General features: G+C 37.2%; 1 protein-coding gene across 1 annotated transcript in view; it reads right to left on the bottom strand.

The window, feature by feature from the left end:
- The window catches only part of LOC150104473 (homeobox protein cut-like), a 436,834-nt gene that overhangs the window by 135,111 nt on the left and 275,710 nt on the right, over nucleotides 1-26,013 (bottom strand). Inside the window, exon 9 of the mRNA XM_090395558.1 lies at nucleotides 22,850-23,296. Coding sequence (XP_090251684.1) covers nucleotides 22,850-23,296 — 447 coding nt within the window. The remainder of the gene's footprint in view (nucleotides 1-22,849; nucleotides 23,297-26,013) is intronic.

Genomic DNA, 26,013 nt, shown 5'->3' with positions numbered 1-26,013 from the left:
GTATATATTTTCAATTCTAGTTGTGGTATATCAATTTTAGTAATGGTTGATTTGAGAAAATACAAAAACATCTGGTGAGCAGTACAGCTAAAAATAGAAAGAAAAAAGAGGTGCAAGAAAAGAGAAAGGAATGCTGGAGTAAGTGAGGAAGGAAAAGTAAAGAGAGAGAGTCTTGTAAGGTGATTCCATGATAAGAGGCATGCTCAATGAGAGAGTGATGAAATCATGCTTCTTGGGTGTAAAGGATAACGATGTTTGTGAGACTATCAGAATGCAAAAGGGCAAAGTGAAAGCGTTAATCATTTTGGCAGGAACAAATGATCTGAAAAGAGATAAGTATGGTATTAGGGACAAAAGAGTTGCTGAAAGTAGCAAAACAGAAGAGAGAGAGTTAAGATGCGAGTCTTTTGCCATGGTATGACGTGGGGTGAGTTGAGGAGGGTATGACAGTGAATGAGTCAATTTGTAAGTTATACAAGAAGAATGATATGGAGTGTGTGGAGTGAGTTCGATGAAAGAAAAAAGTTATACAAGGTGGATGGTTTGCACTTGAATGAATTTGTTCAAAATCCAGAAAAATTGTTGATTGAAGTGAGATTGGAGATGCAAAATCAGGGAAATTAGAACTATTAAGGGAAGAAAGATGTTGAGAGAGCCTACAGATACCAATGAGGCAAGTGAGTTTGAGGATGCCCAAAAAATGCTTAAGCTAGTAACTGCTGGTAACATATATAAAAAACAAACCATCCACCTTGTATAAAAAGTTATACAAGGTGGATGGTTTGCACTTGAATGAATTTGTTCAAAATCCAGAAAAATTGTTGATTGAAGTGAGATTGAAGATGCAAAATCAGGGAAATTAGAACTATTAAGGGAATAAAGATGTTGAGAGAGTCTACAGATACCAATGAGGCAAGTGAGTTTGAGGATGCCCAAAAAATGCTCAAGCTAGTAACTGCTGGTAACATATCACAGTAGGATAGTCAGTATAAAGCATAAAGATAGCAGGACTTATCAGTTATTGCACTTTATGTACACTTCTTGTAGACAGGCTTATACGTTGGTTATGCATTACTAAATCACTTAAGGAATTGACAACGTAGATACGAATATCAATTAAATTACACTTTAATAAATATTTCCGATATTTCGGCAACGTCACGTTACCATCTTCAAAAAGAACTTACAAAAAAAGGCACGTGCATGTAGGCACTACAACACAGTAACTGAGAATGAAGTGATGAAGCTATTGTTCTCCTAAAAATCCTGATCGTGCCCTCTAGTCGGCTAAGTAGGTGTTCTTGGCCGTTGGGCTGAAGGTCTACTGATGTAAGCCTCCCAAATTTGGGGCAGTCTCATCCAACCAAATTTGTTGAGGTTTGGAGAGTTTCTTAGGGCTGAGGTGGATTCCATAAATAGTCTTTCAAATTCGTATTTGCTACTGTGTATTACTGTAGCTTTCTTCCACCGTATTCTGTGGCATGTATCCAGAGCATGGTCTGTGAGACCAGAATGGCTGTATTTGTGAAAACAGATATAGTCCTTGTGTTCAGAAATTCTGATATTCTCTGTCCTGCCTGTTTGGCCAAAGTAAGACAGTTTACAGCTGCAAGGGACCTGGTATACACCAGGTAGGTCTAGGGAAAGTGGTTGGTCTTTATTGGAGCGGATAAGGGATGCCAATTTTCTGTATGGTCTGTAACAGGAGGTCAAGGCATGTTTTTTTAAGATTTTGGTAATTTTTTCCGAGGTGCCTCGGATGTAGGGAATGGTGATGGATTTAGAGTAATTCTTGTTGTGGAGGAGAGGGGGGGGGTTGTGGTTTGTACGTTTCAATATTTTTTGGATTTTTTTGTTTTTTTTTTTTTTGGGGGGGGGGGTAGCCATTGGCTGAGAAAGTGTTGAGGATGTGATTTAGTTCAGTGTTTAGGGCCATGTCGTTAGAACAGATTAGTTTAGCCCTGTTGTATAGTGTTTTCACCACTCCATATTGTTATGAGGGTGGGGGGAATTGTTGGTGAATGCACCTGCCTGTATGGCTGGGTTTTCTATAAAACTGAGAAAACCAAGGTTCCATCAGGCTGGCGGGTGACTAGTGTGTCTAGGAAAGGGAGGCTGTTGTTTTCCTCTTTTTCCAGGGTGAACTTGATTCTGAGGTGTTGGTTGTTTAAGTGTGTTAAGAAGGAGAGGAGTATATCAGAGCCATGTGGCCAAATAGTGAACACATCATCAATGTAGCGAAGCCATATGGCTGGTTTTTGTGGGGCAGAGGCTCAGGCTTTTTCTTCAAAGGTCTCCATAAAGAAATTGGCCAAGGTTGGGGAGAGTGGTACCAGGGGTTGGAACTCTCCAACCCCTGGTACCTTACATCATAATTAAATGATGTAAGGTACCAGGGGGTTGGAGAGTTCTAAATATAGCAATTGCAGAGGATTTGTCTGTAACCAAGATGACCATATTGCCACCAAGTAGTGAGAGCAATCATTGGTCTTGACCTAAATGTGTGGAATTTTCAGTTATGGGAGGGGTACATATATATGGAACTACAGTGCTGGTGAAATAGCCTGAGTTCATTGTGAACTGAAATAGGGCTGAGATATCGGGAGAAAATTTAGCTTGGATTAGCTCTAAAGTTTCCTTGAGTGGGACATTTGTAAATAAGGAGGAGACATCAAAGCTGAGCATTATGTCAGTATGTTGGAATGTAAGATTTTCTATGCTGGCTTTGAAGTGGGTTGAGTTTTTTGTGTGTAATGGTGTGTTGCCAGTATAGTGTGCGAGCGCTTTGGCCAAATGTTTGGCTAATTTGTATGTTGGGGAATCAATGCCATCCACTATGGGACGTAATGGCACTTTTTCTTTATGTATTTTTGGGAGTCCATAAATACGGGGGGGGGGGGTATAGAGTTAAATGGCTTTAATCTGTTGGTAACTTCTACAGGCCAAGAAGTGACTTTCTTAAGGAGCCTGTGTAGTTTTCTGATTTGTGAGTTGGTGGGATTGTATTCAATAGGGAGGTAAGTAACCTGATCTAATAGAAGAGCATTAAGCTTACCTGTGTAGTCCTTTTGGTGAAGTACTACAGTTACATTTCCCTTATTCCGCTTTGGTGATAACTATTTCTTTATTATTCCTCATTTCCGGCAGAGCTTTATATTCCTTGTTGGATATGTTGGTTTTTGGTGGTCTTGCTTTGGAGAGGACACAAGCTACATCCAGTATTACGCTGTTGGCTATTTGATTTGGAAGGTGGCGGATTCCGCATTCGATCCGGATCATAATATCCTCACTAGGTATTTTTCTGGGAGCAATAGCAAAGTTGTGGCCACGTGAAAGTGCTTTGAGTGCTTCAGGCTTCAGGGTGACTGAAGAAAGGTTGATAACGGTGTTGGATTGACGGTTGAGTTCTTTTTAATTTTTTCTTCTACACCATAGCAAATACAAATTCAAAAGACTATTTATGGAATCAGCCTCAGCCCTAAGAAACTCTCCAAACCTCAACAAATTTGGTTGTATGAGACTACTCCAAATTTGGGAGGCTTACATCAGTAGACCTTCAGCTCAACGGCCAAGAACAAGTACCCTTAGCCCGCTAGAGGGCACCATCAGGACTTTTAGGAGAACAATAGCTTCATCACATCATTCTCAGTTACTGTGTTGTAGTGCCTACGAGCACATGCCTTTTTTTTGTAAGTTCCTTTTGAAGATGGCAACTTGACGTTGCTGAAATATCGGAAATATTTATTAAAGTGTAATTTAATTTATATTCGTATCTACGTTGTCAATTCCTTAAGTGATTTATGTACACTAATGCCAGAAACATTCACAGAACACGAAAGAATAGTTTTTGGCATTAGTTAAGTTCCTTTTGGTCAAATGTTATTGGCATTAATGAGACATGGCTGATGATATAGTTAATGGGATAGAATGTTAAGGTAATAGTTTTCCAAGAGGACAGAGAGAGAAAAGAATGGGGCAACAGTATTGTTGATGATAACTGTTGAACTGCAGTCAAAAAGAGAAGGTGTTCAGCTGGAGTTAAGTGAAAATAGTGCATCTGGTGTGAGATAGAGCCAAATGGCAAAATACACAGCTGACTGCTGCTGTAGACCAGGAGATGATGGATGATATGCAGCAATAAATAAGCTCAATGAGTGGAGGACCAGTAATTATTATCAGGACTCTTCAACTATAGGAACATAGATTGGAAAGAGGATATGTGGAAGGAACAAAATAGAATTTATGAGGTTACTAAGAAATAATTATCCTAATTAAATGATGTAAGGTACCAGGGGTTGGAGAGTTCTAAATATAGCAATTGCAGAGGATTTGTCTGTAACCTAGATGACCATATTGCCACCAAGTAGCAAGAGCAATCATTGGTCTTGACCTAAATGTGTGGAATTTTTAGTTATGGGAGGGGTGCATATATATGGAACTACAGTGCTGGTGAGACAAACTTAAGAGATTACTTGAAGAATTGCCATTTCATGGCAATGCTTAAATCTTCAAGGGCTGGATGTTGGTAGTGCATGGGAGATGGTTAACGAGTGTTTGAAGGAATAACATGATGTATAGGAACGTAAGACATGATAATTAATAAATAACATAAAATGGATTTACCTTACATATATATTTTAATGGTATGAAATTTTCACCCTAGTATCAAAGGCATCTTTAGTATGACTCAAATTAAACAACCAGAACAGAAATCAGTATATTCAACAATGACATGCAAACTGCACGTTCATGTTTATGTTATTTATACAGAATCTAGTTTCTCAAGCAAAAATATTGAATAGGCTAGTCAATTCATGAAATAAAAGTGTTTGGTTTGGGGGCCTACAGGAATGCTGCAGATTCTGTATACTAATGCCAGAAGTATTAGGAACAAGGAGGAGGAGTTTTGGCATTGTTTAGTGCAACCTCTCCAAAAGTTATAGGTGAGACTTGGCTAACAGCAGATGATGTAGTTACATGATAGAATGTGAAGGGTTTAGTATTTTCAGGTATGATAGAGAAGATACAAATGGAGAGGGATAATGCTGATGAATTGCAGCCAAAAAGAGATGGAGATAGGCAGGAAAGTTGATGTTCATTTGAAGCAGTCTCGTATGACATCAAGGTCAATGAGACAAAATATATGGTTAATTGCTGCTATAGGCTGGGGGTTCCAGAGATGATCTGGAAGCCACGCATCAGCAAATTATTACAATGAGTGCAGGTTGAGTTATTGCTATGGGGGATTTCAATTATGGAGATATAGATTGGAAGGAAGAGAGATCACATAGCAGGAAGGAAATGGAATTTATACACCTACTGAGAGATAACTACTTGAGGCAACATGAGAGAGGGGACTCAGAGTGTGAGAGTATTGGACCTGGTCATAGAGTCAGAAGAGCTATCAATAACAAAGGTGACCACAATTCCTCAGATTGCAGAAAATGACCATATGGTCTTGACTTGGGAGATTGCAAAACATGAATATTCTGTCAAGAAGTGGTATATGTGAAACTACAAGGCAGGTGATTATGACAAGCTTAAGCGGTAGCTTGGAACTATGCCATGGCCTAAAGCTCTGCAAGGGAAGGATGTTAGTAGTGGATGAGAGATAGTTAGAGGGCATCTCGGAGAAGCAGCATTAAATTGTATATCTATTGTAAGGAGGGTAAATCAGGAGTTAGATGGATGAGTATATCAGTATATCATTAAGCATGAGCTGCAAAAAAAAAAAAAAGAAAGAAAGAAATTTTTGTAGAGGGTGGTGTATATAAGGAGAAAGGTGACTAGCAAGCTCATGAACAGTACAATGATCAGCCAAGAAAGATGACCAGCATGGCAAGGAAGGCAAAATCATATTATGAGAAGATTCTAGCCAAGTAGGCCAAAGGAATTACCAAAGAGTTCTTTTGTTACGTGGCAAGTAAGAGGAAGAATATGACTCTGGAAGAATAAACTTAATGAGTGCTGGGTGATAAGGTGACAGAAGTAGATAAAATAGTTCAATTATGAGTGACCACTTTGCAAGGGTATATCATCCAAATAAAGTTAATGCCGTTACATATGTGGCAGAGACTGATGTGGGAACAGAGGTGAATGAATTGAAGGCTCTTATGATATTGCAGAATCTCAATGTAAATACACCTGTGTGATTAGATGAGATATCAGCTCGTATTTTGCTCGTACATGAAAGCTCGTACATGAAACGCTTCTGACTAGGCTTTAATTTAAGTCTCAGTTCTGGTAGAGTTCCAATTGATTGGAAAGAGAGCAAAATAATTCCTTTGCATAAGGGAGATTCTAAGACTGCAGTAGCAAATTATAGACCAATCAGTATCTCAGGAGTGGTGGTAAAAGTACTGGAAAAATTTGCCAAAAAGAGAATTCAAGAATGGGTTAATAAGAATATACTGCTCTATGAGGGGGCAACATGGCTTTGTAAAGGGTAAGTCACATCTTAATAATTTATTAATTTTTTTATAATAGAGTGACAGCTCAGTTGGATAAATGAAATGGCTACATGATGATTCTGCTGGGTTTTGCAAAGCCATTTGATGGAATACCACATGGAGCTCTGTTATGCAAATCAGAAACAAATGGAGATGATATGACACTGGTTATGTGGATAAAAAGGTGTCTGCTGGACATATATCTAAAATTGGTATGTGGAGGATCAAAATCTGGAGAAAGCAGGAAAAATGGTGTGACAAGGTTCAGATGCTAGGACCACTACCATTTAATTTGTACATAAATGATGTAGGAAATAATATGAAAGCAAATATTCAGTTGTTTGCTGATGATGAAAAATTAGGTAAAGTAATAGTTTATCAAGGTGATGTGGAGAGCTTGCAGGACGATTTAAACAGGCTGTCAGTATGGGGAAAAGATAATGGGTATCGTGGGTTTAATATGGAGAAATATAAAGTTATGCATTTTGGGATGAACTGATTACAAGCTATGTACTACATTGATGGAACTGTACTCCTGGAAGTAGATGAAGCTTTTAGGGTTGATGATAGACAAAAGTATTGAAGTTTAGAGGACATATTGCTGTTAAGGTAACTCATACAATATCTTGACTATTGAAGAATACACTAATAAGCAGAGATAAGGAAGTTTGATTCCTCTTTATAAGGCCTTGATACATCCAGATCTGGATTACTGTGCTCAAGTCTGGTTTCTTGGGAATGAGTAAGTGGTGGAGAGGATTTAGAGATAAACAACCAAGATAGTGAGTGGTCTGTGGAATGTTCCCTATGAGGATAGATTGACGGTGTGTGTGGATTACAGAAGTTGGTGGATGGGTGAAAAAGAGAGAATATGATAGAAACATTTAAGTTATTCAAAGGGTTTTATAGGATTGATGCAGGTGAAATGTTTTAGAACTTGGCTCGAGGATGCAGAACAAGAGGTCATCCCTGGAAGTTGAGTAAAGGCGTGGGTAGTCATGGTGTGAGGACTAGATTTTTCATTTGGAGATTGGTGAATGAATGGAATGGGTTACCAGTGTCAATTGTGGGTGCTTTGTTAATGGATTTGAGGAGAGTTATTATAGATTGTGTGAATAGTGAGAGTCTGCCATGATGAGTCTTCTGACTTCATGGAGGTACCTGCACAATAATAATTAATTGATTAAAGAAGGTAATAGCAGACTGCATACATAGTCAGGAGATTAAATCACATGGGGGAGGGGGGGCAAATGGATAAATAACATCAATAAGCATCAGCTACAACAAAAGAAAATTTTGTGGAAGGAATCCAAAGAGAAAGGTAATCAGCAGGTGCACATGAGCAGTACAAAACACAGGCCAGAAAGTGACTAGTATGGTAAGAAAGGCAAAATGAGAGTATGAAAGGAAATTAGCAGTGCAGGCTAAAGTTAATTCCAAAGAGTTCTTTCAGTAAGAATTAATCATAATTCCTCTTACTTGCCCAAGTAAGAGGAATTATAAATAGGAAAGTAATTGAAACAGACAAAATAGTTAAATTACTAAGTGATTTGTTTGCAAGCATATATCATCATGGTGGCGATACTTCAGTAACAAGAGAGAAAAGGGCTGATGTGGAAACAGAGATAGATGAACTGTAGATGCACAGGATATTACAGAACCTTACTAGGAATGCAGTTATGGGATTATATGGTAGATGAGCTCAAGTATTATGAGAAAGTGCTAGAGAACTGGAAGTGCCTTTGACCACATTGTTTAATTCAAGTCTCAACTCTAAATTGATCCCAAGGGTATGGAAAGAGTAAAAATAATTCCACTGAATAAAAGAGGCTCCAAGACTTGGGTAGCAAATTATCAACTGATCAGCATCTCAGGTGTCGTAGTCATATTGGAGAAGTTGGCTGAAGTAAAAAAAAAATCCATGAATGGGATACTATATGGGGAACAATGTGGTTTTGTGAAAGGGAAGTTCTGCCTCAGTAACAGCTAAATTCTGATAAATAAATTGAAGCAAATGGGGGATGGATATGAAGTTGGTAATGCGGATAAGAGGATGGTTAATGAAGAGATATCAGACAGTAGTTTATTCAGTAGCAGAAGGCCTGTGATAAGTTGGGTGCTGCAGGGCCACTACTATTTAATTTGTACATTAATGATACAGGAAATTATCTAAGTAGAAATATTCATTTGTTTGTTGGTGATGCATAGCTGAGTAGAGTAATTGTCAATAAAAAATTGTCAAATTTTGCAGGATGGTTTGAATAGACTAGCAAGTCTATTCAAACATAGCAGTATAATTAAAGGAGAATGGATGTCAGTTTAATGTGGTAAAGTGTAAGGTTATGCATTTTGGGGTGAAAAGATTACCAGCTGTGTACCTTTATGGAAATGAACTATACTTCAGGAAATTGTACTCCATGAAACCAGGAATTTGGGGTATAAATGGATAGAGAGTTGAAGTTCAGGATAAAGTGGCTAAAACAGTTCATTGGATTACTTGTTGACCAAGGAACACCTGATTAATAGAAATAAGCAGATTATAAAGAGATGGCTTGATAACACTCCATCTTGGGGGTGAGGTGGAGGGGATCCAGAGGTGAGTGATCAAGATGGAGGTAGGTCTATGGGTTGCACCTTATGAAGATAGGTTAAAGATTAATGGGTTACAGAAATTGGATGTAGGCAGAAAAAGGATAGCTATGATTTAGAGATACAAATTACTGAAAGGTTTTTAAAGTATTGATACAGAACAAATTTTTCAGAATAGGTCTGATGGTGGGAGAACTAGGAGTCATCCTTGGAAGTGATCTTGGAGCAAGAGTGTAGTCAATAACGGTGCGAGGACTAGATTATTTGCTTGGAGGATGGTGAACAAGTGGACTAGGTTGCCAAATCTGTTACAGGTGTTGTGCCTGTGAATAAGTTCAAAGCGAAGTATGATGGATATTGCATGAACACTGGATAGTACCTGGCATAATGCTTAATGCCTTCCTCTGTGTACCTATGGACTCCATGCAGTTGCCCATGTAATAATAATAATAATAATAAAGTGCGTCATCAGTATGGGTAGAGTATGGCCGACTGCAGGCTGAACAGATTATGGAGGGCTAATTTTTCAGGGGTAGTATATATAACTAGAAGAATATCAAAGATAATAAGAGGAATGAGAAAATAGATTTGTAATGTTCCTTTCTTTCATACTTACATGGTGTTCAACATTCAGCAAGATAAATTATGGAGACAATTACTATGTTAGAGTAATAATTTTAATGTCAAAGTTATGTTATGAGATTTTTTGCTGGTCTGGTTGGTCGAGTGGTGTACCTGATCTCCAACTAACATGCTGTGAGTTTAAATCCTGTTGTGAGCATGATGGATGTTTGTGATTGTCTTTAGGTGGAAGATGAATTTCATCACCTGGTGTTAGATCACTGCCCCATTTATTGAAGGCCTGAAGTGTCTTGAAAAAGTTCCATGTTTGGTCTCTAGAGCAAGGTTTCCAGACTATGTGAAAAATAAATTAAGAATACAAAAAAATATATAAAATTGATAATATATATATATATATATATATATATATATCCACCCACGCTACAAAATATACTAGGTTTGCAAATAGCCTTTCGTGGGTGGAAGCATCATTTTCACCTTCATATTAAGGTCATCACCTGGAGTGCATATGGATAAATTACACCACAAAGTATGTAAAAGTATCACTAATCAGTTCAACCATTAACACTACCAGCCAGATCTCTGGTAGAAATAACACTACATCAAAGCTAAAGTCCTGTTTTCTATATGGTTAGAGATCACTAACAGAGTTAAAACAAGAAACAGCGTTAATGGTTGGCCAAATCAATATCAAAAATAAGAGATATTATGACCTAGAGTGGTCATAAGACCTAGATATTGGTGGAGAAAAAATTCACTTAGGAGAATGTAGATCTCTGACATGGGAGTGCTATGGTACCGAATAGAAGATTTTTGTCCTCTGAGGGTTTGCTTGGGCTTTGATGAGAACCAACAGTTTAAAACATGTCATGCAGGTAATGAGTTTTGAACTGTTATATGGCATAATACAGGCACCTACATAGAGTCTTGTATTGTAATTAAATATTGCAGGCCAAGGCTGAAGGTTTATAAGAATAAACTCTCAGGTAAAATTTGATATTTTTATGTTTCATTTCTTTGGTTTTAAAATAATGATGGGTATTTAATATGCTCATTATATTTTACTTATATCAGGGAGTGGTTTCAATACGTGGTCAGTGAAAGAAGGAATGAATCATGTGAATATAATATTAGATGATGGAAATGGTAAAAAAGAGTTATTCATGTTAATGCTGTAGAAGAGGGATCCCCAACCAATGGGCTGCATGTGTCTGTTCCCTTCCCAAACCATTTGATGTGACCTTTAGTCTCCCAGAAAGTCTACCTCTTTCAAATTTTTATGTACATTTGACATCACCAAATTTTAGTAACCCTATGTAAATAAATTATCACTAAAAGCATCTGTATTAAATTTCTCTCAAATTCCTCCCAGCCACAAACATTGACTGTTGGTTGCTGACATCATTTCAAAGAAACAAATGTGGCATTTCAGTATCAGTTTTCATGCAACTGTTATGGAAATCAGAGGAGGTAAAGAACTGTGAGAAACAACCAATTTTGAAACATGTCAAGACCTGCTGAATGAAGCCGAGCATAAGCATGAATTCATTTGAATTAGTAATACCCTATTCTCACCATTTTCAGTCATTACCCATCGAGACATATGCCAGATAAGTTTTGCCAAGTGTTCTGAGTTCTTCCCCTTGTGTGCAGGCGTGGGTGATTTGTTGGGTTTTTTGTTGTTTTTTGATGTTGAAAGTTTATTTTTCACTTGGTTAGACTATAATAAATTTAGTTTAATCCTTTATCCAAGTGTGAGCAAACAAAGTTTGCGCCTGAAAGTATCTTGAGGACTGGGGGTTGGGTGTTAACAACACCGGGCAACTTATTTCAAAGGTGGAGCAAGCTAACATCACTCCTATCTCAGTATCTCCCTCCCTTAATGCATAACATTATACATATCCGCAAGGAGATGTGTTTTGCATTATGGGAGATACTGAGATAAGAGTGATGTTAGCTTGCTCCACCTTTGCAACGAGTTTCCCGGTGTTGTACCACCTAACCCCAGTCCTCAAGATACTTTCAGGCACAGACTTTGTTTTGTTGTTTTTGTCAGTTAATTCTTAAGTGTATCCAGTGATAAAGTAATTATAGACCATGGTGATCAAAGTTTAATATTTTAAGAATCCAACCTGAAGTGAGATAGTTCAGTAAATAATAGATGCCTATGATATATCAGGCTCTATGAAAATGAAATTTTCGGTCAACATACTCCGAGGTATTGAGACATCGGAAAAATTACCATGGTAGAGTAATAATATCACAGTCATTAAGTATATCACATGATATAAAATTGTTTTTGCAATAGGTTCTACGTCAGCAGCTGAAGCTCAGTTTTGGTGTGCAACAAATGCCTTGTTTCTAAAAGGCACTGTTATTAATTTTATGATCACATGAATGTTGCTGGACAAAAGGTTTCCACAACGTCTATACTTGGATGCATGAGTTGAATAAAATAAAGTCAGGGTGGATTCAATGCATGGTATATTAATCACTTTTTACATTATTATAAATTACATTATAATAAATGTAATTTATTATTGCATAATTAGCCTATTTATTAATTAATAAATTAATTAGCCATTAGTCTATTATTGCATAAGTAGTCAATAGAGATATTTTTCTTTTCAGATTGATTTAAAAGTCTAATTCTAAAATAAGACTTATTTGAATAATAAAAAAAAGTGAAAACTATTAGATGAAGGCTGTCATTATTTCAATGATTGGTGGACAAATTATTTTTTTGTTTTGAACAATGAGAAAGCACCTTGTCTGATATGTTATGAAAGTATTAAGAGTTTTAACTTGTTCAATATCAAGAGGCACTACAAATCTCATCATAAAGAGTATGCTCATTGTTTCAAGATGTAAATGCAAACAAATGTAATTTCACTTAGGAAATCTACCAGTTTAGGGATTCCCTCGATGAGTCCGACTCCTTGGAGTAGCTCACAATAATAATAATCTATGTGCCATCAGTAAATTTAAAAAAAAAAAAAAATTAAAAGAAAACTTATCTGTTGTCCATGCTAGTCACAATGTGGCTAAATACATTTGTGAGACTGTTCACTGATGGTGGGTTTGTAAAGAATTGTATGTTAAAAGTAATGAAGGAAATGTGACATCCTCATCTACCATTACAAGGCATTTGATCTTTATAATACATTGGCAGTAAGGGCAAAAGAAATTCTCTACTTCTCTTTGGCTCTTGATGAGAGTAATGACCTAAGAGATACAGCTCAACTAGTGATTTTTATCAGGGTTCTTAATGCAAATTTTGTGATCACTACAAAGTATGCAAGACACTACAACTGCAAGAAGCATATTCTTTAAAGCATCCAAATCTATAATAAATCTTAATCTTAGTTGGGATAAATTAAAAATTGTGACTACAGATAGCATGAGAAATATGATACAGAAAAATTCTGGAGTGGATACATGAATTGCAGAAGAAGTAGTGAAAGTTAATGCTGAAATTCCTATGCAATTCCACTGCATCATTCATCAGCAGGCATTATGCCATAAGATCATAAAATCTGAAGATGTTATAGGTGTTGTCGTATCAAGCATTAATTACGTCAAGCATTTTGGTTTGAGTCACTGGCAGTTTAAAAATTTCCTATCTGAGTTTAATGTGGAATATGAGCATGTACTTTATCATGCCAAAGTTAGGTGGATTAGCAGAGGTAAAGTCCTGAAGAGATATTTTTCTCACTGAAAAAGGACGATATCAAAGAAGAGCTGTCTGACCCAAATTGGGTTTGGACTTTAGCACTCTTAACTGACATTACAGATCAACTTGATGATTTAAATTTAAGATTGCAAGGTAAAGGAAAACTAGTGTCAGATATATATTCTGAGGTGAAAGCTTTTGAAAAGTTGAATATTTTGGCAAAACAATTTAATGGAGGATTTTTTTTGCACTTCTCTTGCTATAAGGAATCTAGAAAAATAATGATTTCTTGTTCAACTTCAAAAAGATGTATTGAAGCACTGACACTCTTGCGAGAAGAATTCAAGAACAATTCAAGATATTTTCAGGCACAAACTTTGTTTGTTCTCACTGGGATAAAGGATTAAACTAAATTTATTATAATTCAAGAGCAGTTTGGAGATTTCCATAAACATACCAAGGAAATAAGAATGTTTCAGAATCCATATAAAGTATCAACAAAAGACTTGTCTGAAATATTATTATTATTATTATTCAGACCTCCATGGAGTCAAAATACTCATCGCGGGAGGTCCTTCCTAAAAACATAAAGTCTGTCAAGACTCATCGAGGGGAGGCTCCCCCTAAGAAACACAAAGTCTATCATACCACTCCTTAAACTCATTGACTGTTCTCGCTCTCACCACTCCATCAGGTGCATTCCACAGTTCAACCACCCCCCACGCAAAGAAACCACTCCTCACCCTCTTGTTCACAGTTTCCTTTCGTAACTTCCAGGGATGGCCTCTTGTCATCACTCCTTCCCACTGTTCAACCAAGCGAAAGAACTCCCCAGTGTCAACCCTGTAACTACCTCTCAACAGTTTAAAAGTCTCAATCATATCACCTCTCCTTCTTCTATCCACCAAACTCTGCAGTCCTCATTCCCTCAGCCGATCCTCGTAACTATGCTTGTACAGACCTGAAACCATCTTTATTATCCGACTTTGTATCCTTTCCACAGTTAATTTATCCCCTTCAAATCCTGCAGACCAAATCTGAGAACAATAGTCCAAGTGTGGTCTGATCAGAGACTTATACAACAGAATGATAACCCTCTTATCTCTGCAGGTCAGTGTCTTTCGCATAATTGCAGCAATCCTCTGTGTTACCTTCACCACCTTTGCAATATGTCCCCTAAACTTCAGGTTTCTATCAACCATCAACCCCAGATCCCTTGTCTCCCCTACTTCCTCCAGCATAACTCCTCCTATAGAGTATGCTGCATCCCATCGATGTTTCCCAAACCTCAAGACCTTACATTTTGCTGCATTAAACTGAAACCCCCATTCATTGCCCATCTATCTAGCTTATTCAAATCCTCTTGTAGGGCTACCACATCTGCACTATTACTAATAATCCTTACCAGCTTCGCATCATCCGCAAACAACTGAATATCCCATTGCAATCCACTGGCAATGTCATTGATATAAAGGTTAAACAATATAGGTCCTAGTACTGAGCACTGTGAGACCCCACTTGTAACCCTCTGCCTCCTTGAAACTGCTCCACCATACACAACTCTCTGATACCTATCAGACAGCCAATCCTGAATCCAGTTGACCAATCTGACATCCAGACCCATGTGCTGCAACTTAAATATCAGCTTATCATGTGGCACCCTGTCAAATGCCTTTGCTAAGTCTAAGAAAATTGCAGTATATGCCTTTCCCTCATCTAATGTTCTTGTAACTTTATTATAAAAGGCTAGCATATTACTAAAACAAGAGTGCCCCTTAACAAATCCATGTTGACTCTCACAGATAACATTACCCTCATCTGCCCAATGTTGTATACGGTCCCTCACTACTTTCTCCAAGATCTTAACAACTACTGATGACACACAGACTGGCCTATAATTAGAAACTTCCAGTCTGTTACCACCCTTATGCAATGGCACTATCTTACCTTCCTTCCATTCCCTGGGCACCTTTGCCGAAGCCAGACTTTCATTGAAAAGCCAGGTTAAAGGCACTGTCAGTTCCCTGGCACATTCTCTCAAAACTCGTGGTGAAATACCATCCAGTCCCATAGCTTTACTGACATCCAGAGTACTCGGTATCTGAAACACACTCTCCTCCTGTATCTCTAAACCTCGAACCAGCCCTATCCCTCTAGCATTAAAACTGACTCCTTTAGGATGAAATACTCCAATAAAGTGTTCATTGAACAATTCCACTATGTCCTTTGCATCAGTCACTCTTTTCCCATTTTTATCCCACAATATCATTCTTCCACAGTCATTTCTCCTCCTACTGGCCACATAGCTAAAAAATTACCTAGGATTTTCTTTGGATCTTATGGCCAACCTCCTCTCATATTCCAGTTTTGCTTTCCGTACCACACTAGTCACCCTTCTGGCCTGTGTTTTATATTCTTCATGCATCCTCTCTTCACCTGTCTCCTTATATCTCTTCCATAGCCTCTTTTTCTCATGCAATTCCTGTTTAATATTGTTTGTCATCCACTTTACTCCAAATTGTGTCCTCTTCTTCACTCGTGGTATACAACTTACCATTGCTGCTAACAAATATTCTTTCACAATTTTCCAGGCACTAATGATATCCTGGCCTTCCAATTCCTCCCTCCATGAAACTTACTGAAGTTGACGTCTAAGACTATTATAATCACCTGCTTTATAATTCCACATAAGTTCCCGTGTCTTTGATACTCCTGCATGTCTATTCATTTTCCAAGTCAAAACCATATGGTCACTCTCTCCAACTGGTGGGAGAGATGTCATCTCAGTTATTATCAACTCTTCTGATGCTATAACCAAATCCAAAACTCTTGAACCTCTTGTTCCCTCTGTTACATGTTGCCTAAGACATTTGTCCCTCAAGAATTCTAGAAATTCCATTCCCCTATTGCTACATGCATCGTCCTCTCTCCAATTTATACTACTGTAGTTAAAATCTCCCATAACAATTATTCTTCTTGCACTTGCCAAACTTTGCTCTCTAAACAGCTCCTGGTCCCCATCCTCTGTGCTCCTGGGTCTGTAGCAACACCCCACTAAATATCCTATCTTGCCTGCCTCTACCTCGCACCATATGCTCTCAAAATCATTTGTCTCACTTCCTTCCAAAGCCTCCACTCTTAGAGGACATAGGTCATCACTTATCATAAGCAGTACCCCACCACCACGCTTTCCCCTCCTATCCTGACGAAAAATTCTATACCCAGCGACTTCTATTCATGTTATTATATCCCTTTCTGTCAACCACGTCTCAGTGATCCCAATAATTTTTGGCCAGGTTGATACTATCTGCGCCACCAATTCCTCTCCCTTATTCCGGCTACTCCTGGCATTAGTATAAAGCATATAAATGCCATTGTTTCTATACCCAGCATTATCCCTTCTAGACTCCACTGGCCTCAGTGCTACCTGACATCGTCTCCCTTCTCCCAAGTATCCATTCCCATAAGAGGCCACCCCTGCTATCATCCTCCCTAGGACACACTGACTCGTTCAGAACAGCAATCTCTCCAGATGCCTACATCCTTTCTCATTCAAATGTAAGCGGTCTCTCGCATACATTTCCTCTCTTTCCTCAAACGCACTCTAAGCATCCACATATACCAGTCCTCTCTTGTCACACATTCTCACTATTATGCGATTCAATATCACCGCTCTTCTGCTCAGTTCATCATTATCATACCTAGGCAACACTATTTTTCCTCTCTCTGTCTTCTTCCGTACAGCCTCAAGCAAAAATCTCATATTTCTTGCTGCCCGACTTACATTACCACTCAAATCATTTGTTCCTACCATCACAATCATCTCATCCACCCTTTCACCTCTCTTAATTGCCATAGCCACCCTTTCTATTATTCCTCCTGGCAAACACTCCTCACGCATCCTATCTTGAACACCACGGAATCTGTCGCCACGCATCCTATCTTGAACATCATTGAGTCGCCATACATTATACCTCTTACCATTCCTTCTCTCCTATTGTTTCCATTCTCTCCTCTTCTTTCATTCCCATAGGTCTCTCTCATTCCCTCTCTTCTACTGCTATTGTCTCTTCTAGCATTCCCATACCTCTCTCTCATTCCCTCTCTCCTACTGTTTTCATTTTCTCCACTTCTAGCACTTTCATATCTCTCTCTCTCTCATTCCATCTCTCCTACTGTTTCCATTCTCTCATCTGCTAGCATTCCCATACCTCTCTCTCATTCCCTCTCTTCTACTGTTTCCATTCTCTCCTCTTCTAGCACCCACATACCTCTCACTCATTCCCTCTCTTCTGTTTCCTTTCTCTCCTCTTCTAACACTCCCAAATTTCTCTCTCTCCCCCACTCTGATTCGGCTTGCATTTATCTCTTCCATTCTCCTAATCTTATCTTTCATACTTCTGCTCTCATTCACAAGACATTCCACCTCTTCTTTCAACTCATCTATCTCCCTCTGCAGGTCAGTCACTCTTAATCTAAATTCACTCTCCCAAACAAAACCATCTCCTAAACTTTCACAGTCACTCACTCCTTCTACATTATCAACTATTATTTTCTCATTCATATATATATTTTTTTCATTCTCTCCTATCACACTACTTGTCTTCCTACATTCATTCCCCATTCCTGGAGCAACAAGGTCGGATATCGACACTTATTTTCTCCCACTGCCTGCATTTTGCACACATACGCTCTCTGCTCTCTTTAACAAGCCACATATCTAATTCCCGAGACGCATACATGCCACAAAGTCCCTTATGATATTTCTTATAATAGAGTTCTTAAATGGCGGAGGACTTGGCGATACGCCACTTGCAACTGCAGTGCTGAATCCGCCATCATTCCTTACTGCCGAGCAGCGTAATCGTTAATTATTCAATTAATAAATTCCGTTAAATAAATAGAAAAAAAAGTACAATTACAAGCAAAACAAAACATTTAAGTACGCTAAATAAAATGAAATATAACTAAATACAGTAATGAAAACTTAGCTTCGTTTTGTCTTCCACCGTTATGCATTCGATTCCGACGGTAACCAAAATATATTATATCATGACAGCAACTAACTTCCAAAAAACAACCACTGAAGTACACTCGTATTCAGAGAAACAATTTAGCACTCAAAAACGTAGAAAACGGGGGGAAAAACAGACTATTAACCGATTAAAAATCACTTTCTTCTGCACAGCTCAAATTCACCGCCACGTCAATTTTTCAGATATTTCAGATGGAATTAATTGATCTGCAAGCCACTGATGCTTTGAAAGAAAACAGTCTTTTAAATTTCTATTCAGCACTACCTGATATGTTTGTGAACCTAAAGAGATTATTTGTAGCAGCCATGTTCTCCATTTTTGGTAACACATATATTTGTGAATAACATTTTCAAAAATGAAAATAGTCAAATCAAAGTGTAGAACAAGACTTTCAAATGATCATTTGCAAAATATTTTAAAATTGTGTGTCATGAACCTTGAAGTAAATATTAATAAACTTTCTGATAAATAACTGTATATTAGTTTCATAAAAGCCTCCATAGCTCAGTTGGTATAGACCTTTGGTCGGAAAGATCTGGGTTCAACCTTTCCATGATGTGAGGAACCTTTATCTGGTCTGTTTTGACTAAAAGTGAGTTAGCCAGTCTCATGCAGAGGTAGAGGATTTTTTTCAACTAGAAACTTGGGTTTTTCGTTCCTCAAGACAAGCAAATCGGCCCATGAATACACATGGATCTACAATCAAAAATACATACTTAAAATCCCTCATTGGAGGGCTCAACCTGTCCTAGGCATTACATATACAGTTAATTATAATGGTCAATAGATATACAAAATCCCTCAGTGGATGTGATATATCCATTTTACTGTATACCAGTACATGTTCAAGTTTTTTGTCCCCTCCATCTCCAATGCTGAGAGAGTAATTTGAGTAACACAGTCTAAAAAAAAATCAACAGATTTTGCGTATGGCCTGTAAAGTCTTTCCAGTATGAATGCAGCCCTCCAGGAGGTGAAAGATTGAAGATCACTGCTGTAGAGGATATAGCTGAAGTGTTTAATGAGTGATTCATTAACATAGCTGAAAAGCATGATACAAAGTTTGAGTGAGAGTGGAATGGTAGAGGAGAGAGTTAGTAGTGAGTAAATTTGATGTTAATACTCTAAATTTTCTAAGAAAATCATGATGCTCCTAAAATGTTAACAGTATGGAAGAAAAGCTAAGATATTTTGTTAATGAGCAGACCTTTGTAACAAATATGCTACATAGTTTTATTGAAAGATATAAATTAACATACCAGCATTAATTGCATACTATCTCAGTTCCAATCAACTCTTTTGTGAAATTTTCATCATCTTTACCTTCAAGACTTTTACTCAGGTATATTAATTTATATCTTTCAACAAAAATCCTATTAAATTTAACTTTTTAGCCTAGTCATTGCAAAGGGTTTGCTCCATCACCAAAATAGCTTTTTTTTTCTCCTGCTTCATGTTAATAAGATGTAGGACTCAATGAAATGTTATTACTTATTTTAGGAAATGTTCAGGGAGAAGAGACCTCAATGAAGGTCGAAACTAGTCTGGGTAGTGGCCAATCCCTTAATGCATAACAGTATACATATCTGCAAGGAGATGTGTTTTGCATTATGGGAGATATTGGGATAGGAGTGTTGGTAGCTTGCTCCACCTTTGCTACGAGTTGCACTACTTACCCACGTAAGATAGTACAACACTATATTCAGTCCTGAAGATATTTTCAGGTGCAAACTTTGCTCTCACTGGGATAAAGGATTAAACTAAATTTATTATAGTCTAACCTAGTGAAAAATAAACTTTCAACTTCTACAGTATGGTGCAAAAAACAGCACTGAATAATTACAATGATATATGTTATGTAGTAAACGGGTTTATTAACAAAGAAATATATGTCCACACATGATGATATGTACATCCACAACTATCAGTGGAATCTTCATTGAATAAAGCATTAACGATGATAGATTATGTGCTCGAAATGGGCACATTGTCTTTCAAGAACAGGTTTCGTAGTGCATGAAAAGTTCTCTGTCATCTTGGAGAACAAGGGTTGAGACATCTGCTGGACATATCATGTAATTTTATCCCTTAGTTCATCAAGGTTTGAAGGCAGGTTATGGTGGAACACCCATTCCTTCACTATATCCCAAACAAAGGCATCAAGTGATGTGAGATCAGGAAAACATGAAGGGTACGGGAATTCCGTGAACCTCGCAATGAACCTACCGGGGAAGTGTTCTGATAAATAGGTTCTAGAACCACATGATGTGTGACAGGTTGCTTCATCATGTTGGAATACCTATTCACAACATGGAATGTTATTTTGCACGATACATCCTATGCAAATCCTGGGTGAACAGGACCAACACATTCTCAATGTAGTGTTCACTAATCAAGGTTACACCACCCTCTTCAATGAAGCAGGGCTCAATTATGCTATGGCCGGAAACCACACACCATGTGGTGGTCTTTTTACTGTGAAGAAGTTTCTATTGGACAAATTCAGGTCTTGAAAAAACAAGAAATCTGTTGATTCATCTGTTTACATGACTGCTTAGATGGAAATCACTTCGTCCAAGAACCAGACATTATGGAGGAAGAACAAATCTTCATAGACATTGGCAAGCACATGTGCACAGTATTCCCGTCATGCAGTGTAATCCATTGTTTTTAAATACTGACCCACCTGAATGATGTATGAAAGGCACCCAGCTCCATACTCTGTAATAACTGCCTCAGTATCCCAAGTTTTACCATCGTTCGGCTTTGATTACATTTTGGAGATTGTAACACTTTCTCCAGCACACACCCATGATTTTCATGTGTGCTAACAGTTTGTAGTCTCCCCTAATACCCTTTACATTGTGACAGAACACTCCCAGTACATTCTAACTTCTCAATTAAGGCAATGATGACACTATTGTTTGGGGCATGCTTACGGAAATGATGAACAAACTGCTCCCAAACATGTCGTAGGCTTGGCCCATTTGATCTACCAACTCTGTATGAACAAAAATAATGCTCAACAACGTCTTTTCTTCCAATGTCAACGCCATTGGTACAGCTATATGTAATGGCATAGATTCTACATGTGGTCTTCTATTAATATGCATGCAGTCAAATGGCATATATCATAGCACGTGTACTGAAAGGGTGTCAAAATTCAGTATATTTTTTTTCTGTACAAGTTATGCCACTTTGCTGCAATTCCTAAACTTGAAGAATCTGTTGTTGATGACCTAGCTCTTCTATCTCCTCCGATGAATTATTAATTGTTCAATTAATAAGGAAGTCTGGAAGTGGCTTTATTCTCAGTTGATTATTTACTGGTAAGTGCAGAGAAGCACTTGTACACTTATATTTCTTATAGCACAGTATGCAGTAATTTTATGTTATAATTTGTACACTGTGTTATTTCACTATAAACAAAGAATAAAATCAGTTCAAATACAACAAAATATACCTATGCTTAGTATTCAGGTATATTAATATGCATGCAGTCAAATAGCACATCTCATAGCATGTGTACTGAAATGGTGTCAAAATTCAGTACATTTTTTTTTCTTTACAAGTTATGCCACTGTGCATAACTTGTTGTGAATGAGGTTATGAATGAGGAAGTAAGTGGCATGAGTATGGAAAATGAGAGAATGGGTGTGCAAGATGAACAGGGAAAAACGGGGGAGGCTCAGGGTGGACAGAGGTACACAGCGTGAGAAAGATGGATGCTCCAAGAGGATGTGAGAGCATGTGTAGACAGTAAAGGAATGGATGACCTGAGATCAAGAGAAAAATAGTGGGAGATCAGGGGAGAACCAGAGGTCATCCCTGGAAGCTGTATAAGGAGGGTGTGAGTAGGGGAGTGAGAAGCAGGTTTTTTTCATGCAGAGTTGTGAATGATTGGAATGTCTTGCCTGAGAGTGTGGTGTCTGCAGAGAATTTGAGTGTGTTTAAAGCACTGTATGATGAGCTGTGTGTTTGATAAAAGGACCTCCTAGATGAGTCTTTGACTCCATGGGATCTTGGGTAATAATAATAATTAATTGTTAAGATACCCTTACAGTTTATATAGTGATTTTTGACTTATGACATAGTTGTTGGAATGGAACCCTCATTATAAGTCAATGACTGACTATCTATTTATACTTGTGTATATGTTCACTGAATATATCAGTTTCACTCAGCAAAATATAGGAAATAATAATTAAATTATTTTAGTTGGCATATGATCTTATACACAAGACTTAACAATAAAGACAACAATTACTGAATGTGCAATGATGAAAAATAGAACAAAAATGTTTTCAGTTAACACTATTTTTCTTATCTCTGAAGTTTTTATTTTATTTTTTATTTTATTATTATTATTTTTTTAAAGAAATGTATTTAGCTAAGCACTGTAGTTTTGGAGAAATGAGAACATTAATTCATCTACATGTAAAATTTTGGCTGAACTGAGCAAACCTATATACATTGTACTTAATGCAATAATCAGTATCTTCTAAGAAAGAAAAACTTACCCTTTTTTGGAAGTAGAGCTTTCAACATAGTAACACAGCACTGATCAGAAGCCCATGCATGCATTTTTCTGTAAGAATCTCTGCCTTTTTCTGTTAATTTATCCCAAGGTTTAGGTTTTGACAGAAGCTCACTTACAGTGCCTTGAGATAATCCTAAGACAAATTTTGCAAATAAACGCTGTCCAATATTGTTAATGCTTAAAAGTTCCCTCACACAACGAGAAATACTGTGAGTATTCAAGTTCTCACTGGCATACCTGTCAATATTATGCCTAAGACAGTTTTGCAATTTTTCAAATGAAGCACCATCAGCTGGCTTAAGTTTAGATTTTGTAGACAGTGTAAAGGATTTAGTGGGAGTATTAGTGGACCGAACACTCTCGTTTAAATTAGAAATTGGTGAATTGCTTGAATCCTGTGCTAAAGCAATGGGAACAGTTTCTTCATCTAAAGTAGGAAATTTAAAAACAGAAATGTTAAAATGAAATTTAAAAAAGGTATCTATGATTATCCATTATTTATACTACAATTTAATCTAAATTTGACATATCCAGTAGCAGAAGGTAATGACCAATTGAGTAGTAGTTTTACTGAAAATAGAAATCTTAATCCAAAATGTATTAAACAAAGCATGCATATTATATATAACAGTAACAGCATATCAAAATATTGAAAAAACATGTACACTTATCTTCTGAGAAATAATGAAAGAATTATTTTTAAGAAATAATTTAAAATTTAAAAATTTAATTTAATTTAATTAAAAATTTAATAAAATTTAAAAAAAGAATCGCTCTCTTTCATTATCTGTTCATTTATTTGTCAGACTAATAATGTAAGGAAATCTGAGCACGCTATTATCCATAGTACTAGTAAGACCACGGAAGATCAGAAATCCAGGGGAGTTTTATCTTTATTTGGTGAGAATTTGAGAAAATTCATTTTCTTAAAATTTATCAACTGGTGCCACTTAAGAGTCTTATTCTTATAAGATAGCAGTACTTGTCTGTCATCCTCTCCTCCCTGGATGTCTAGGAAAAACAGTTCGGGGACAGCTATCTGTATAGCAAAAATTGATTGGCTGCTCATCCATCTTCAGAAAGTTAGTGCTATACAACCTCTCCTACTCTCTTTAAGGAATATAAGGTGTTATCAGAATACTTAAAAATACCTAATACTTAAATTCATATTTATGAATTTAGGGACACAAAACACACGTGTTGAAATGATTATTTTACTTATTAATAAAATAACAATTGACGTTTCAACCCCTGTACCGAGGTCATCATCAGAAAAATACATGTGTATATGAAAACAAGCTACATGCTCTTGCACTCTACAAAGGTAAATTGAATCTACGCTGTTAACTGATATGTTACTTTGCCTGACCTCTAGTGGTAAAAAAACAAAACAAAAAAACACTACACTAAACCCTGCTATAGTCCTCCTGTACTAAGATTTTCTTTTGGACTTGTACAGTTCAGGTTGCTATTGAATTTAAAAAAAAATAAAAAATAAAAATCACTTCACCATGTCTTCTTGTATAGAGATTTTTTTTTGGCTTGTTCTGGTTGCAAATGGGTCTTCCACATTCTTGGAATGGTTAGACTGTCATTTTTGTTCAGGTTAGGATTGTGTTTGAGAATTTCACATGCTTCTTTAAATTTCTTCTCGAAAACCAGGTTTTGGTGCAGTGTAGGTACCTTCCCAATCAGTTCTGTGGTATGTCTAGAGTGAGTGGTCTGAAAAGCAGTTTTTTCCGAAATGGAGGTATTTAATGTGTCGTTTGTGCTCGTCCTTCCTAATTGGCTGGTTGGCCCTGTTTCTCCTATGTATAGTAGGTTACGTGTATTGTATTTTGTAAACCCTTGGGTGGGCTAGGTGTGGAAGAGGATCTTTGGAAGAACTGAGTAGGCGTCTTAAGTTTGTCGGGGGTTTGAAGGTGGTTTTGATGTTGAATTGTGTAGTGTTCTATTTTTTCCAAAATGCTTCTAACATAAGGTATGGCAATGGCATTCTTGAAATCTTTTTTGTTTTTAGTGGTGTCTTTGTGGAGGAGCTTGTGAATGGTTTTTTTACTGGATCCATTTTTTGTAAATGTATGGTTGATGATCTCGTATTCCTGGTTTAGAGCTTGCTCATTTGAACAAATAAATAGTTTGAGCTCTGTGTTTCAGGGTGCTTATGACACCTAGTTTTTGTGTTGGATGGTGGTAAGAATTTTTGTGTATGTACTGGCCTGTGTGTGTGTGTGTGTGTGTGTGTGTGTGTGTGTGTGTGTGTGTGTGTAGGTTTGAGATAGACAGGAAGAGAGTTGTTTTATTCAATTTCAATGATGAATTGGATACATTTGTGTTGTTTGTTCAGGTGGCTAGGGAATGTATTTAGTGCTTTGTGGTTGTGGGACCAAATGGCAAAAATATCGATGTATCTGAGCCAAATTTTGGGCTTTAGACATGCTGACTCAAAGTCTTCCACATAAAATTTAGCTATTGGGGGTGGAGGTGAGCCCATGGCTGTACCTTCTTTTTGAAAGTAAAAATTTTTTTGCCACAAGAAATATCCAGAGTGGAGTACGTGGGCAAACAGGGCCATGATGTCATGTGGAAATATGTTCTGTAGGATCATAATAGTATTATTGATTGGAACATTGGTGAAAAGAGCAGTTATGTCAAAGTTGACTAATAAATCTTGGTCGTTGAGTGTAATGTTTTTAATTTTGTTTATGAAATGTGTATTTTTTTATGTAGGAAGGGAAATGGCCTACCAATTCTTTGAGTGTGGCTGCTAATTTTTTGGATAAGTGGTAATTCAGGCTGTCGATTCCTTCAACAATCGCACGTAGTGGTGTGTTTGTTTTGTGTATTTTGGCAGACCATAAATTCTGGGTGCACTGGCATAATGAGGTATTAGTTTTTTGGTAGTTTCTTCTGGCCGTGTGTTAATGGATTTAATTAATTCAGTTGTTTTCTTTTTTATGCATTTTGTGGGGTTGTAGTTTACCATTTGATAGGTGTTGTGGTCTGATACCAAATGGTTCATTTTTTTCTATGTAGGTTGTCCAATCTAAAACAACAGTAGTATTCCCTTTATCTGCTTTTGTGATAATAATGTCTTTGTTATTTTTTAGGGATTTGATGGCCAGTTTTTCCATTTTGTTTAGG

This window comes from Typopeltis vanoorti, chromosome 7, assembly GCF_054136105.1.
Source record: "Typopeltis vanoorti isolate ZY-2024b chromosome 7, IOZ_Tvanoo_1.0, whole genome shotgun sequence".
Lineage (NCBI taxonomy): Eukaryota > Metazoa > Arthropoda > Arachnida > Uropygi > Thelyphonidae > Typopeltis > Typopeltis vanoorti.
Note: the sequence above shows the minus strand (reverse complement) of the source record. Positions and strands in the feature narration are given on the sequence as shown.